General features: G+C 44.6%; 1 protein-coding gene across 1 annotated transcript in view; it reads left to right on the top strand.

Moving 5' to 3' along the window:
- The window catches only part of ValRS (Valyl-tRNA synthetase), a 110,520-nt gene that overhangs the window by 61,608 nt on the left and 35,585 nt on the right, over positions 1-13,327 (top strand). The window contains exons 15-18 of the mRNA XM_050166785.3: positions 2,433-2,538; positions 9,898-9,968; positions 10,528-10,653; positions 11,710-11,814. Of these exons, the coding sequence (XP_050022742.1) occupies positions 2,433-2,538; positions 9,898-9,968; positions 10,528-10,653; positions 11,710-11,814 (408 nt within the window). The remainder of the gene's footprint in view (positions 1-2,432; positions 2,539-9,897; positions 9,969-10,527; positions 10,654-11,709; positions 11,815-13,327) is intronic.

Here is a 13,327-nt window from a genome sequence, read left to right as displayed (position 1 = left end):
ATTTACAAGGTACTTCGCTGTAAGGCGCGAGAAAGCTATGATCCGCCACGACAGACTTAGCACGAGCGCCGCAGGTGCAAGACAGTGCCAGCAGCCAGCGTCCGAGCATAAACAAACTCGACTACCCTCCGCAATGCTGCACGCCTAGGGACAAACGCCTACAACATGCGCTAAGAAACCTCCTCTGTAGTGCCTAGGCAGAGTCATTATTCAAGGAGCAAAGCAAAAGCCCCCAGATTTTCTCTCTCGCGCCCGCTCTTACTCGTGCCTGCGCACAAATGGCTGGCAATCCCTCAAATGAATGTCTCGTCACCGACTCCACCTTCGTGGTCCTCGCGATTGGCTTCGAAGCTCGGAGAGCACGGGGCGTTGCATAATGTTGGTTCCCAAAAGTCAGCTTTTTTCAATGCAGAACTGTTACGCGGTGAAGCCTAACAAACGTGGAAAGGGGCAATTGTCACCAGACTAAGTATGTATTCAATAAGAGCAGCGTTCCGGGCCAAGTTGGTAATCCATTACTCAATTATTATTGTGCAACCAAAAAGACACGGACGTAAGAGAAGAACAACACACACCAAGCGCAAGCTTTCAACTGCGGAGTTGGAAGCTTGCGCTTGGTGTTTGTTCTTCTCTTACGTCCATGTCTTTTTTGTTGCGCGATAATACTTGAGTATGTATTCCTTAATTATACGCATGTGCACTCGCTGTATCCTGTCACAGTATGAGCACCGATATGCCTAATAAGTGTACTGGCAGGCCTTCAGAGCTTTTTCAGATGTGCCTGTGGCGATTTGAGCCCTTAAGGGAAGTAAAAGATGTGCATTCATCTTATCGAACTGACCGACTTTTCGGACGTTTTCACGGCCCCTAGGGAGTCTGAAAAATTGGACGTTCACTGTACAATTAAGAGGACGCTTCAAATAGTATGTGGGGTGAACGCGCTGTGGAAGGACGACGACAACAGAAAGCACCTACGCATTCAGAAATACAGAAAGAAGTAAGCGTTCCGCCGCTTCTTTGAAGGAGCTTGAACTCAAAAAACACAGTGTGGCTGACATCGAGATGCAGGTGTGCCTCATACAAACCAAAATAAACTTTCAAAAGCAGTGAAATGAAATACTGAGGCATTGTGCAGGGGCTGAGAGTATATCGACAGTTGAGGTTGGGCAATTACCAGCTTTTGAGAGAGAATCTCCCTTGTGGCAAAGTTCGGGCCTCATACCTATGAGCTTGCTATCAGTTGATAGAAATAGCTCATATTCCAAAGGACTTGCTTCTGTATGCATCTCCTTTTTATTTGTATTTGAGAATGTTCAACTCAATTTGCAATGGGTTTTACAATTTTTTCGAAGATATTTTATTTGCTGTGCATTTCACAAACCCCTCGCTTCTTTTTCTTTATGAATAAAATAAACACTACTCTTTACTATTCAAACTGGATTAAGTCACTATTCGAACATGAATAAGTTTTTTTTTATTTTTTAACATGCTTACTAGGGAGTGACAGCATTGGGCGACATAGTGTCAGCCCGTCTTGACATAATGCAAAGTTCTGTGTCACTCAGGAAATTTTGCAAAGGCAGGTTTGCGAGAACAGGCAGCTAGCAAAAATTGTTCAATTTTGCAAAGCTAACATGAGCCAAATACACAGTCTTTTAGTATAATGGCTTACTAGTTAAATTTTTTTTTTACTAATGACAATGTAATTGCACTGTTCCAACATGTTAATGTAAACCAAGTCGCTAATAAATCCGTGTGCATATTATTATTCAATATTCGATTCAATATTCGATGCAAAGTATTTTATCTGCATTAGGAAATTTTGATATTCACACACCCCTACTTTCAAGGTTAATTAACCACATTGCAATGCAACATACTTGCAGTTGGTATTATATAAAAGAAGGTTGCACGTACAAAGGTATGAATGTTTTTTTTTATATATCACTATAGGTTAGGGAAGCAATATTCTTGGGCATCACACATTGCCAATGCAATGTGGGGCGGAGGAGAAATATATTCAGCACTTGCTTTATGTGTAGGCTGTGAAAGGTGAAAACAGAAAAGCAAAGGTGTAGCAAAAAGTTCTTGCAGTGTTGATGTTTGTGCTTTATTGGTGCTCTTTTATAAAGTGGCAGTGTAGCTTCCTCATGCTGTAGTCTTCTATTCTCACCTAAAACACAATTTCATTTTTTTCAAGTTAAAGGGAATGTCACTCTCTTTTACACAACAGGCCACCATCAAGAACCAGTAAACTCCAGTTTGACACGTTCGTCTTTAACTGCTCTTCGGTTCCAGCAGTGTCCAGCAGTGTCCAGTAGTGTGCCCTTGTCATATCAGCACCCTGATGTACTATGTTAAAATGATTTCTAGTGCATGTCCTGTTTTTTCAGCACTTGAAATTTAATTGTTGCCTTTGTTTCTATTTTTAGGAAGCTGACAATGATCACTGGGTCAGTGGGCGCACTGTAGACGAGGCAGCAGAGAAAGCTGCCAAAAGGTTTCATGTGCCCAAGAGCAAGATCATCCTAAAACAAGGTTTGCATAGCTTTTCGTCTCTAACATGTTCTGACCATGATCACATCAATATACCTCATTTTACGAAGATAAAAGTAAAGAAAACACGATTGTCTAGCTTTTGCATATTGTTATGCTTACTCCTAGGTAAACAAAGCCTTGTGAGAACTTCAAGAAAAGTTGAGCAAGGCTGCTCCTAAAATAATGTTATCTGGCCTCCGAGATGCTCATAAGGCCAATTAGCATTGAATATGGAGAAATTGTGTAGAGAAATCGTAATAGGCAGAAGGGTATCTACACAGATGTTGGAAAAGTTTTACTTATGTCAAGGTTTGTGCACACTAAATATTACTTTTTTGTTTCTGCAGCATGTCTTATTTCAACAAGTTACATAACAATGAACATGACAAGAGGGAAGACTTAATTAAGTATGTGTTAAAAAAATTTTTAGAGTGCATTACAATTTTAACTTATAATCCACGATGTCAAGCACAGGAGCTAAAGCTGATGACCCTGAAAAATATAGACAATGCTCACAAATACGAGACCCCATATCAAAGGTAATTTTAAAAAATCAGTGATGCTTTCTGAGGGTGCTAGTTGACACATCTTGCAGGGGAGCTTTGTAACTCTCTTGCTCAAGGTCAACTCTGGGACTTTTCTATGCTACATGGAAATGGCTCCACAGTACTGGCTGAACCCATGCTGTATAGCTTTTGTGATGTGCAGTAATCCAAGAATCAGACGTAATCGTATTGTATAGCTAATGGCCTTTAAGGCAATGGGCAAGGTTATTTTATAAGTAATGTCCTTTCCGTCGCACAAGCACCTCAAGTTCTTAAAAGAAGTAAAGTTGTCCTTATCTCAAGAAAGATGCATGCAATATCACATGGGGGTCTTCCTTCCTCTGAGAGAGCTTTTGATGGAGGAACTTGGTGATTTACCTTGGTAAGTTCACAACTGAAGCAAGTGCCTTTATTTCCAGTTCACTTGAGTGATAAGGGATTAATTAATGCTGTCTGTAATAAATTGACCTCTACGTTTGATTAAAATTTGTTGCACAACATAAAAGTTCAATGAACAATTTTGTGCTCGTTATTGCCCGACTCTGTGTACCTGGCATTTTTTACTACTGCTAGTGCTCTATTTTGGTTAAGCTGTTTAGATTATGCAGGCTATCTTAACTTCGTTGCTTTTCACGTGCATTTGTCACACTGATTTGCCTTCTTTTGAATTCTACTTTTAAACAAATGAGGCTTGTTAGTGTTAGTGACATTCTTAGATTCCGCATGTTGGTGCAGTGAAAGTTGACTCTGATGTCAAATACCATGAACATGTAAAATGAGTTGTAATCTACAATAGCATAGGCCAGAAATGGCTACTTTTTCTTGTGGAAACAACTCAACTGGTTCAAGCCTGTTTTATTTTATTGGGATTGAGGTGCGCCCCATCACCTTTGTGCAGGTATTTGCCTAATTTTGCCGTCCCTGCGTCTCTCCCTTTCCTAACCTGCAATAACATAGAGTGATGGCCTGGCTGTCACTCATCCGTCACTCCATCCTGGAGGATCTATTGAGTAGCGTTCCAGTAACCAGTTGTGGGGAATTGTGCTCTCGCTCTGGCGGCCGCACATGGCACAACTAGCGTGATGTGCAATGATAAGGTCGAGTACAGAGGGAGGCTCTCGCTGCAACCACACAAGATGTGTGCCAGTTTTTCCTCTTGTCCGCCGGTGCCTTTGGGCATCACTCAGAGTTCAGACTTCGACTCATCTACGACACCATGCGCCAATGGCGAGCGTGTACCTTCTGTCACTCCTTTCTGAACACTAAACCCAAGAGTGGCGCCTTGCTCCCATGCGTGGTTGTACAGTCGTCGACCAATAACTCGGACTCGATGGGGACTGCCAAAACTTCTAAATAATTGGAAGTCCGAGATACCAGATTCGTTTTATTTCACAAGGGGCCAAAAAAGGCGTACCCTATTCTCGGATCGTCACTTACCTCTAATTTCGTCAGGATTGTCAGATACCTTTAATTTTGGGTGACTAGCACAGGACGCATCTCTGCGTCTAGGAGCGGCATCATTCTTGGCACAGTGCCAAGCATGCTCTCTATCACAGCGCGAAAATGCTGCCGCCCTTTGACGTGTCCAGTGCTAGTCATGCAAAAATGAAAGTATCTCAAAAGGGATTGTCCAAGAATGCACCCCAGGTTTGTCAATGTGTGTTGCTGAGTGCACATATACTTGTCCTTGGCCTAGACACTTTGTGGCGGCAATTTTCTAGCGATGCCTTTTATGCTATCAGCGGTCACTTCACTGCGGTCAAAGCGGTCAGATGATGCACTTCATCAGCGGTCAGAGCGACGCTCCGTGCACGTTATCAACGGGATCGGTCGGCCAATAACAGGTTATGATATGAGTGTATAAGAATCTAGCAGCAAGCATTGCTAAAATATTATGACCTGTATCTCTACCATTGCCATGCTGTCGCTACAGATACGTGTAAGTATAGTCATTGCATGCATCGATTTCTCAGCAGCAACTACTAGATCAACTGGGCTTTGCTTGTTTCAGTTTCACGGAGCACCAGTGACATTTCAAAAGTGAAAATATCGGTGTTTCTGCTTGACTATGTGGCCATATTAGCTCACGATTAGCTCACGGTCATGCAGTTAGAGTCTGAAATATTGCACCACTCGCTTTAAGGTGTCCGAAATTTCGGTCGTCCTTATATATTAAGTTTATGGGGCTAGTGGCAGTGCTGCGGGGCTGTTCGAATAGTTGGTCATTGACTGTACTATGTGGAGCCATACACATCTGAGGCTCACGCTGATGGAGATTGTCGTAGGCTCTCCTGACCAGGCCCATTGGTCACTGCAAGAGTACGCAGCAGAGCCACGGAGTCACTTTTTCCTTAGCAGCGTGTTGCGAGGAACCATCCTCTCGCAACGACATGCGAGCAACACCCTTTCTGCATTTCACCTTTGGCACGGGAACACCTGCTTCCATGCTGCTTGTGTCGTGGTAGATGCTGCCAGAGGCAACAAACCTGTCTTGGTGCCTTTTGCAACACTTGGTGCAACACTTGGTGCCTTTTGGAGGCCGAGCCGTGCACAGTGGCCAGCTAGATTATGTGAGGCAATGACTTACACTGCCTTGTGGCTTGCTAAGCCCTAACCTGTATTGTCGGTGCTCCTGTCAGTAGACGAGACACGTATACTTTCCTGTGATTTCCTGTGGTGTGCTCTCTCTTTCATTTCCCCTACAGAGCAGGAAATTTGCTCTTGATCACAGAGCTCGTTGCTAAAAGCTTAAAGTTAGAGCCTCCCAGCAGAGCATTTAGATTTTTGTCCATTATTGTACGTTGGCAATTATACGGACACTCAAGGTGAATTCGTGCTAATAGAGCCGTGCTGTGATGATATTTACGTGCATGTGCAGGCTTGCATGTGAACAGATAAAAGGTGCAGTGCATTTGGCTGGCAGATGTGACAAAGCCAATTGAATACTCTGTCGCACTCCACTCAAACTGCTTTGCTGGAGCCAGGGCAGTGTTCTAGCTTCCGCTGCTGGCATGAGCGTTGTGCTCACACACAGTAGCATTCTGCTGCGGAGCTGCATGCATACCAGACAGTAGTGCATACACTGGTCTCAGTGCAATGTACAGGAACCATCAAGCTAAATCTGCCTAATCCTTTCTTTGACTACTGACACACACCTACAGTTCTCTGCCGGTCTCATCTTATGCACTACTGTTTAGGTTCAATGCCTGCAACACAGATGGTGGTGCTCATCATCATGCAGCATTCTGAGGCAACTCCAGTGCAATGCGAAACCTTGCTGTCATTGTCAATGCTTCAACTTCAGGCAAAACTGCTAATTTTTTAATTCTTTCCCCACTATGCCAGTTTATGGTGCAAGAGTGTGTACAGTTCATATGCAGTGAAGACGGTACACCACAGATATGTCCTTAAGTTGAGTGCACAAGTATCACCTCCGCATGACAAATATATGTTGATGGATGATTGCGTGAAGGGAAAAATACTGTAGTCTCTGTGATCACAGTGAATAAGCTGTGCTCATTTTTTTTTTCTAAGAAAATTACAGATGCAGTAGACCGACTCCCTTGAATGCTGTTTAGCATAATTATGTGATGCACTGCACAGCTTGGGGAATTCTGTTTGATATCTCACTTCTGCATTGCACTTCCGATTAAGTTCTGATAAGATGAGCTCATTTCGAAAGTTGTTCATATTGGAGGAATTCTTTTATATGCTAGTGCTAGGAAGTCACGCAAACACACAGGATGAGCATGCCTACAAGCAGTAATCCAGCAGCGGCTAATGCCTCAAGCAAACAAAGCAAATCTGTAGCATTGACTAGGCAAACTGCTGCTAAGAGATTTGAGTAAATTATTGTGGGGAGAGGTATTGCTGCTGGAGCCACCCTAAGAAAAAAGAAAGGAGGTGGATCAAGTTAATTGTTGGCTGAGCTAGAGCAAGACTTTGTTCCTTCACTCAAGTGAACATGATGAAAAAATATCTATGCAGTCAGTTTACTTCAATATGCACATGCCTCTCCTTTCAGTTGTCTTAAGGCAGTATGGTGGTGACAGGCTTTACAACCACGTATAGTACTGCCACTTGCCTTTGTTGCCAGCACTGATAAAGGTACCAGGACACATATAGATATTGCTTCCATAATTTGTGCATCTGTGCCAAATATTATTGCACTGCATGCAGCAGGAAACTTACAATCTCTTGTCATAAACAATGAAAAATTGCTTGCGCTTGCCTCCGCAATGTCGTCATGTACCATTATCACAAGCAGTGATGCCCACCAACATCTAATTGCTGATTTTGAGTTGTATAAATTTAAAATATAATATATGTATTCAGTCTCAAAAAGACAGTAAATGATTTTATCTTTGCTCTGCCAGTCTACACACGACAGTTGCGTGTAGCTTGTGGAGACCTCTATCTCCTGTTCACACGTGACTTGGGCCATTCGCCCTCGCGGTCGCTGGGGACACGCAGTTCCAGCCTTATTTTGGATAGTGTACATTCCCCGTGGCCCCTGGCGCCGACGCGACGCGGAGCCCGCTGCTTGCGCGCGCGGCTCACGTTGCACCGTGCATTGCGCGTAGGAACAGTGCCTGAGGAGCGGGCCTCTCTCGCCCTCTCTTCGGCTTCTCTCTCCTTCAGCATCGGAGGTATGCGGATGCTTTCGGCCAACAGATTGACTTTCGGTGCTCTTGGCTGTCAGACGTGCGGACCCACTTGGTCCCGCGCCCCTCTGAGCAAGGCGGCCCCTTTCTGTGTGGCGAACCTGCTCGGAAGAGCCAGCGTGGTAGAGCAGACTTCCCGGGAGCTTTCACCCGTAGTCTGCGACTGCCACCCTAGTGCCATACTTCTGTATTGTATGTGCATTTTGTACATGACAGGGAATAAACCCCCATTCGTTGGTACCATGGCTGGAGTCGTCTCTATGCCTTGCCGGTGAGTCAGCGAACCCGCCGCGGCGACCCTTTGCGTGCGCTGCAGAGTGGGGACGAGCTACGTGTATCCTTAGACCTTAGCTCCGGTCCGGGCACGTTAGCCTGAACCCCCACAAGCTGCATCTGCTGCATGTGGCCTCCTAAATGGAACTGGTGTGCTGCGTAGCGTAGTCTACCACGGCTGCCAAGGGGTGCCACAACGAGCCCTCTCGCCACCAAGACACTCAAGTTTTGGGCAGGGCTTTGCCCCCCTTGGCTTCTCCAGTCTGTAGCTTCCAGCACGCTATTGGAGATCAAAGGAGAGAGAAAGCCGCTCATTGGTACAATAACTATGTCTGACTCCACTTAACTTGAGGGATTCAAAAATTTTTCCTGGCAAGAGGTTCGCGAGGTGACATACTTTCATTATGAGATCATTCTCTGATTAGTTAGTGTTTCAGGGCCCCTTTCATTGCAAACTCGCAATTCAACACATCCAGATTTGAAACAAATTTTCATTGACTATCATTATGCTCATTATATTGTGCTTATACAGTTCCAGCTGCTATAATATATTCTGTAGTTTTGCTGTCTGCACAACTGAGGGAGTGGTGACGTTTCTTTGTGTGTGACTTGCATAGTGTTAAGAAAGCCTGCTTTGAAAAAAGAAAATCACTTGTTTAATGCTTCAGGAGTTTTGTAAGTTAGTTGTCTCCTTAGTGGCCATTTTATATACATCAACCTCTTGTTGATAGTTGGCACATTGCCCAAGTTCTACATGCAAGTGTACATGCCCCGTCTCTGAATTATGTGTGTCACCACGAGAGAAGCGAGCGCTGGAGGAGGAAAGTGCCTGGAGGTGGAGAAGAGAATCGCATGCTGGGGAAAGTGCAGAGAACTGTGCTGAACGCGTGGCAGAACAATGCCACCTAGAGGAAAGTCTACGGGACTTTGAGTGAAGAGGGTAAGGAGAAAGGAGACAAAGCATCGTAGAGGAGGAGGGTAGGCAGAGGCACGCTGTGTTGACCTCCTCTGGCAGTTGCTACGGGTTCTGTGTGCACTGTGGACATACCGGCTTCGTCTCATGATCGAGAGGCCGAGCAACAAGCGAGAAGGACAGAGCAGCAGTGCAAGTGGCGGCAGGCTGAGCGCGAGTCGACCGACCCCGAAGTTGTCGCCAAGCACCGGGCATGAACTGAACAAGTCCGGCAAAAGGCACCGCCTTGCCGTGCCCAGGAGACTCCCGAGGAACGTGCTAGGCAGCTTGCGACAATGCGTGTGTGTCAAGCACGACGGCATAGTTTAGAAACTCCAGAACAGCACCAATATGCTGGCGTGTAACCCGTGTTGACAAAGTGAAACGTCACTATAATATTTTCCTTTCTTCTGTTACCTTGTGTACAGCAGTGGCAAGTGGAACAAGCTGCATTTTGCGTATGGGGCCCTTTGTTGAATAATTAGTATAAATTGAAACATGAAAAAGAAAAAGAATAATTAGGGTGTATTTTAGTTGCAAAAACTTCAGGCCGTAACATTAGATTCCTCTGCAGTTAGTTTGTGAACATTCTGCAGTTTTTAACATGTAGTTCTAAGCTCTGTGTTGGACCCTGAAAGTACTAGTGAGCACGTGAAGGCAAAAATATCTTTCTAATCCTTGCTTATCTGCATTTCAGTTTATGTTGACAGTACTTTGGCTTTTGCATATATTCCTTCTATGTTTGTCATAAATTCTGCACTGACTTTTTTTACATTATTTTAAAGGTATGTGGGTTTTGTAGAATATAGTACCAGAATACTTATCTGCAGGCAATGTATAGCTTCTGTAACAATATCTGCTTGCAGTGAAATAATGAGTTTATATCTCTTTCTTGTCTTCTCTTTCTCACACACTCAAAATGCAGATGAAGATGTCTTGGATACATGGTTCTCTTCTGGCTTGTTCCCCTTCTCCATCTTCGGGTGGCCAGATGAGGTCAGAAGTTTACATCATTTACACTTCATGGCAGTTATTCACACTTGTTTCTGTGATACTTATGTTAAAGACTGTGGTCAACCTGAGTGAGTGGTTAATTGTTGTCTTTATGTAGCCATGAATGCAGGTAAATTATTTTATTGCGCACAATGGGATTATTTTTGAAGTGGAAATTGGCCTTCCGTTGGCTTGTATTTTACTGTGCGTCATGTTTTTATAACATTGTAGGACTGCCTTCATTGTAAAGGCAGATGTATGGGCATTGAAACAGTTCTATAACTATGTAAGGACCTAGCAAGCGAAAATGTTATGGAGGAAGTTACAGTAATCCCTTGCACTCCACAAGGTATGCAAAAGCATATAACAAGCTCAAGTCACGTGCTTTGCAATAGGTGGAATAATAGAACTTCGAAGCACTATGAGTGAATTGCCTAGGCAGTTAATTACACGAGCTCAGTGCTGACAACCCATGCAGCCGTTTCTTCATTCTCCCTACAGAATTTCTCATGATAGTAGGCATGGCTGTTGCTAATTGCTTGTTCTTTGATGCCTCGTGTAGACTGCTGATTTGAAGGCCTTCTACCCGGGCACACTCCTGGAGACAGGCCATGACATTCTGTTCTTCTGGGTGGCGAAGATGGTCATGCTGTGCACAAAGCTCATGGGCAAGCTCCCTTTCACGGAGGTTTGTTTGCATTCAGAATTGTGACCAATAGTTGCGCTGAGAGGAGTTGAGCACATGGCTTTCACCAGTGGAAGGGTAAAAGGGTTTTAGTAGGCAAATAGCTGTTGTAAAAAAAAAAAAAAGTAAAGAAGAAGAAGAAACCACGCATGCAAGAATGGTAAAAATGCACACAATATAGATGCTACAAGCACTGATTTGCAACTTGATTCTTCTTAAATTATTTTTTTACCACATACATATATGCATCAATATCTTGAAGAAGATAATCCAAGAAATGGTCTTCTTCATCCACCGATAATACAGTGATAGGTGTATCTGCTAACTTGAAAAAATAGGCCTCTATAATTTCACTTTAGTTTATCATTTGCCCCTTTAAGAAGCTTCTGTATAAAATATGGAATGCACTTACATTTTGTGCAAAGAACCTGAAGGTGTCTTCCTGACCAATAGTTTATGCCTAAGTCAGCCTATCTTGCGAAGAGTATGGCAGGGGCTGAAGCAAAAGCAAAGTAGGGAAATAAAGGGGTCATCTGGAAAGCGGGTGTGGGCAGTACGTAGCCGTGAATGTGGAACAAACACAGTTTTGGCACATAAGAAGCTTTGCTAAGAATTACAGTGCACTATGCCACAGTCACCATATGAGATGGGTTGTAATAGTATGTCATCTCGGGAAGATGGCTGTAGGGATGACGAAAAGCAATCAATGTCCGTTTTAGTTATGCACGCACATTTCATGCCATTGCAGCAATCTAGTCGTGGCAAGGCTTGATGTGATGCTCACTTTGGTCAATCGGCCATAATAAAGAGAAAAGGAAGGGGAGAAATGTGGAGATGCTGCGAATTGATATTTTGCATGTCCAGAAACAGCATTTGTGTTGTCTTATTTGAGAGCCATTGTAGCATTTCTGGTATCTTGAGCATTGCTTTAGAGCTTAAAACAGCGAAACAGTAGGCATTGATGCATAGTTCTTGTGTGAGAGCATTTTATCAACAAAGTAACTTACATCACTGCAATATTTTTTCTTGCTTTAATCTTTCTCATTTATTACACTACAGGTGCTACTCCACTCTATTGTGCGCGATGCCCATGGTCGCAAGATGAGCAAGTCATTAGGCAACGTCATCGACCCCGTCGATGTCATCCAGGGCATCTCTCTGGAGGTGTGTACCCCTGCCTGCTCATTCCTCAGACAGGTCTTCTGTGATAGGAGCTCTAGTAATGGCCAGTGTCTATGTTTGGGGTTGTGAATCTTTCACTCTCTCTGTCTCTCGCCTCTCTTATTCATCACAGAAAGCCTAGGTACGTGATGTAGTGGCCAAGGAAGGATTCGCTGTTTCCTCATTCGGTGTACATCTTGCATGAGTATGAGACCAATCATGACAGAGAACTGACAGCTATTGCGTTGCATTGATGCAGCAGGGTCATTAGTGGTGCTTCAAATTGCCAGCACAACTAGCCATGTCTCTTCTTGCAGTGAGATCTTAGTGATTTAAAGGGGCCCTGAAACACTTTTTGAACATACAGTCCAACCTTGATGATGTATCAAACACGGATATATCGAATTATTGCATATATCGAACATTTTCTATGTCACCTGGAAAATCACATGCATTTCTGATTTTTTATTTTGAACAGGGTAGGACGTAAAATAGATATCTCGAACTCCACCACCCCATGCCACATGTGCTCGGTGGCGAGCTTTCCCACAACACCCTCGAAAATAGCGGTGTCGCGATGGGTGTTCCTGACTCCTGCGCTCTATGGCTGCACACATCGATTGCACCGAGGGCACCATTTGAATGTAGCGGCGTATGCAAGCGGCGGCTTGGCTTGTTTGACAACGTTAACGATGCCTTGCATTTGCCTCACGGACTTCTCCTCCGTGCCGCGCTCTGCGCCTGCCACACCTCGTGAGGAATGGTGGTTTGCTTCCACAAAGACACATGACTGCGTGCATTCACTGGGCTCACTCATAGACCCCATGGCAGACACCACTTAATACTTTGTTATTGACAGTGTTTCAGAATGCTTTGATTGACGGATGTAGAGAGAGAGAGAAACTTTATAGAATTAAACAAAATTTGAGGTCCCATGCTTGGGGCTCCACTGGCATGAGCAGTTTGCTGGGCTTGGTCTAGGAGAGCCACTTGGCTATCCTGACCCTCGTCCGTAAGTCGACAGGATAAAGACCTGACAGCCACCTCATCGGCCTCACATCATCACGCAAGTACTCAACACCACACCGTGAACCCCAAGCGCACAGCTCCACCACCGACACCGACCAGCATCATGACCGCACCACCGCAAGCCTTGGACATACCCAAGTACACCGGATCAGCGGATGATGGGCCCATGGAAGACTGGCTCCGCCTCTTCGAGCTCCACGCATCCGCTGGATCATGGTCAGAATGGTCAGAATGGATGATCACCTACTTCAATGACTACGTCACCGGTAAGGACCGGTAGGTCTGCGGAGGACTCCAGATGGATCTCAAGGTAGCGACGTAAACGGTCGCCACCAACCTGGAAACTGAGAAGATGGATAGTAGACTCACCCACATGCTAGAAGCCAAGCAATTGTTACTGCAAAGATGGAAAGGGCAACGCCTGAACTGTCGGCTGCGGAAGAAGATTGCGGAGCTAAACCGTAGCATTGAACAGCACTGCTCCACA

The sequence above is a fragment of the Dermacentor andersoni genome, chromosome 1, assembly GCF_023375885.2.
Source record: "Dermacentor andersoni chromosome 1, qqDerAnde1_hic_scaffold, whole genome shotgun sequence".
NCBI classification, from domain to species: Eukaryota; Metazoa; Arthropoda; class Arachnida; order Ixodida; family Ixodidae; genus Dermacentor; species Dermacentor andersoni.
The sequence above is the reverse complement of the archived record's forward strand: the minus strand, read 5'-3'. Positions and strand labels throughout refer to the sequence as shown.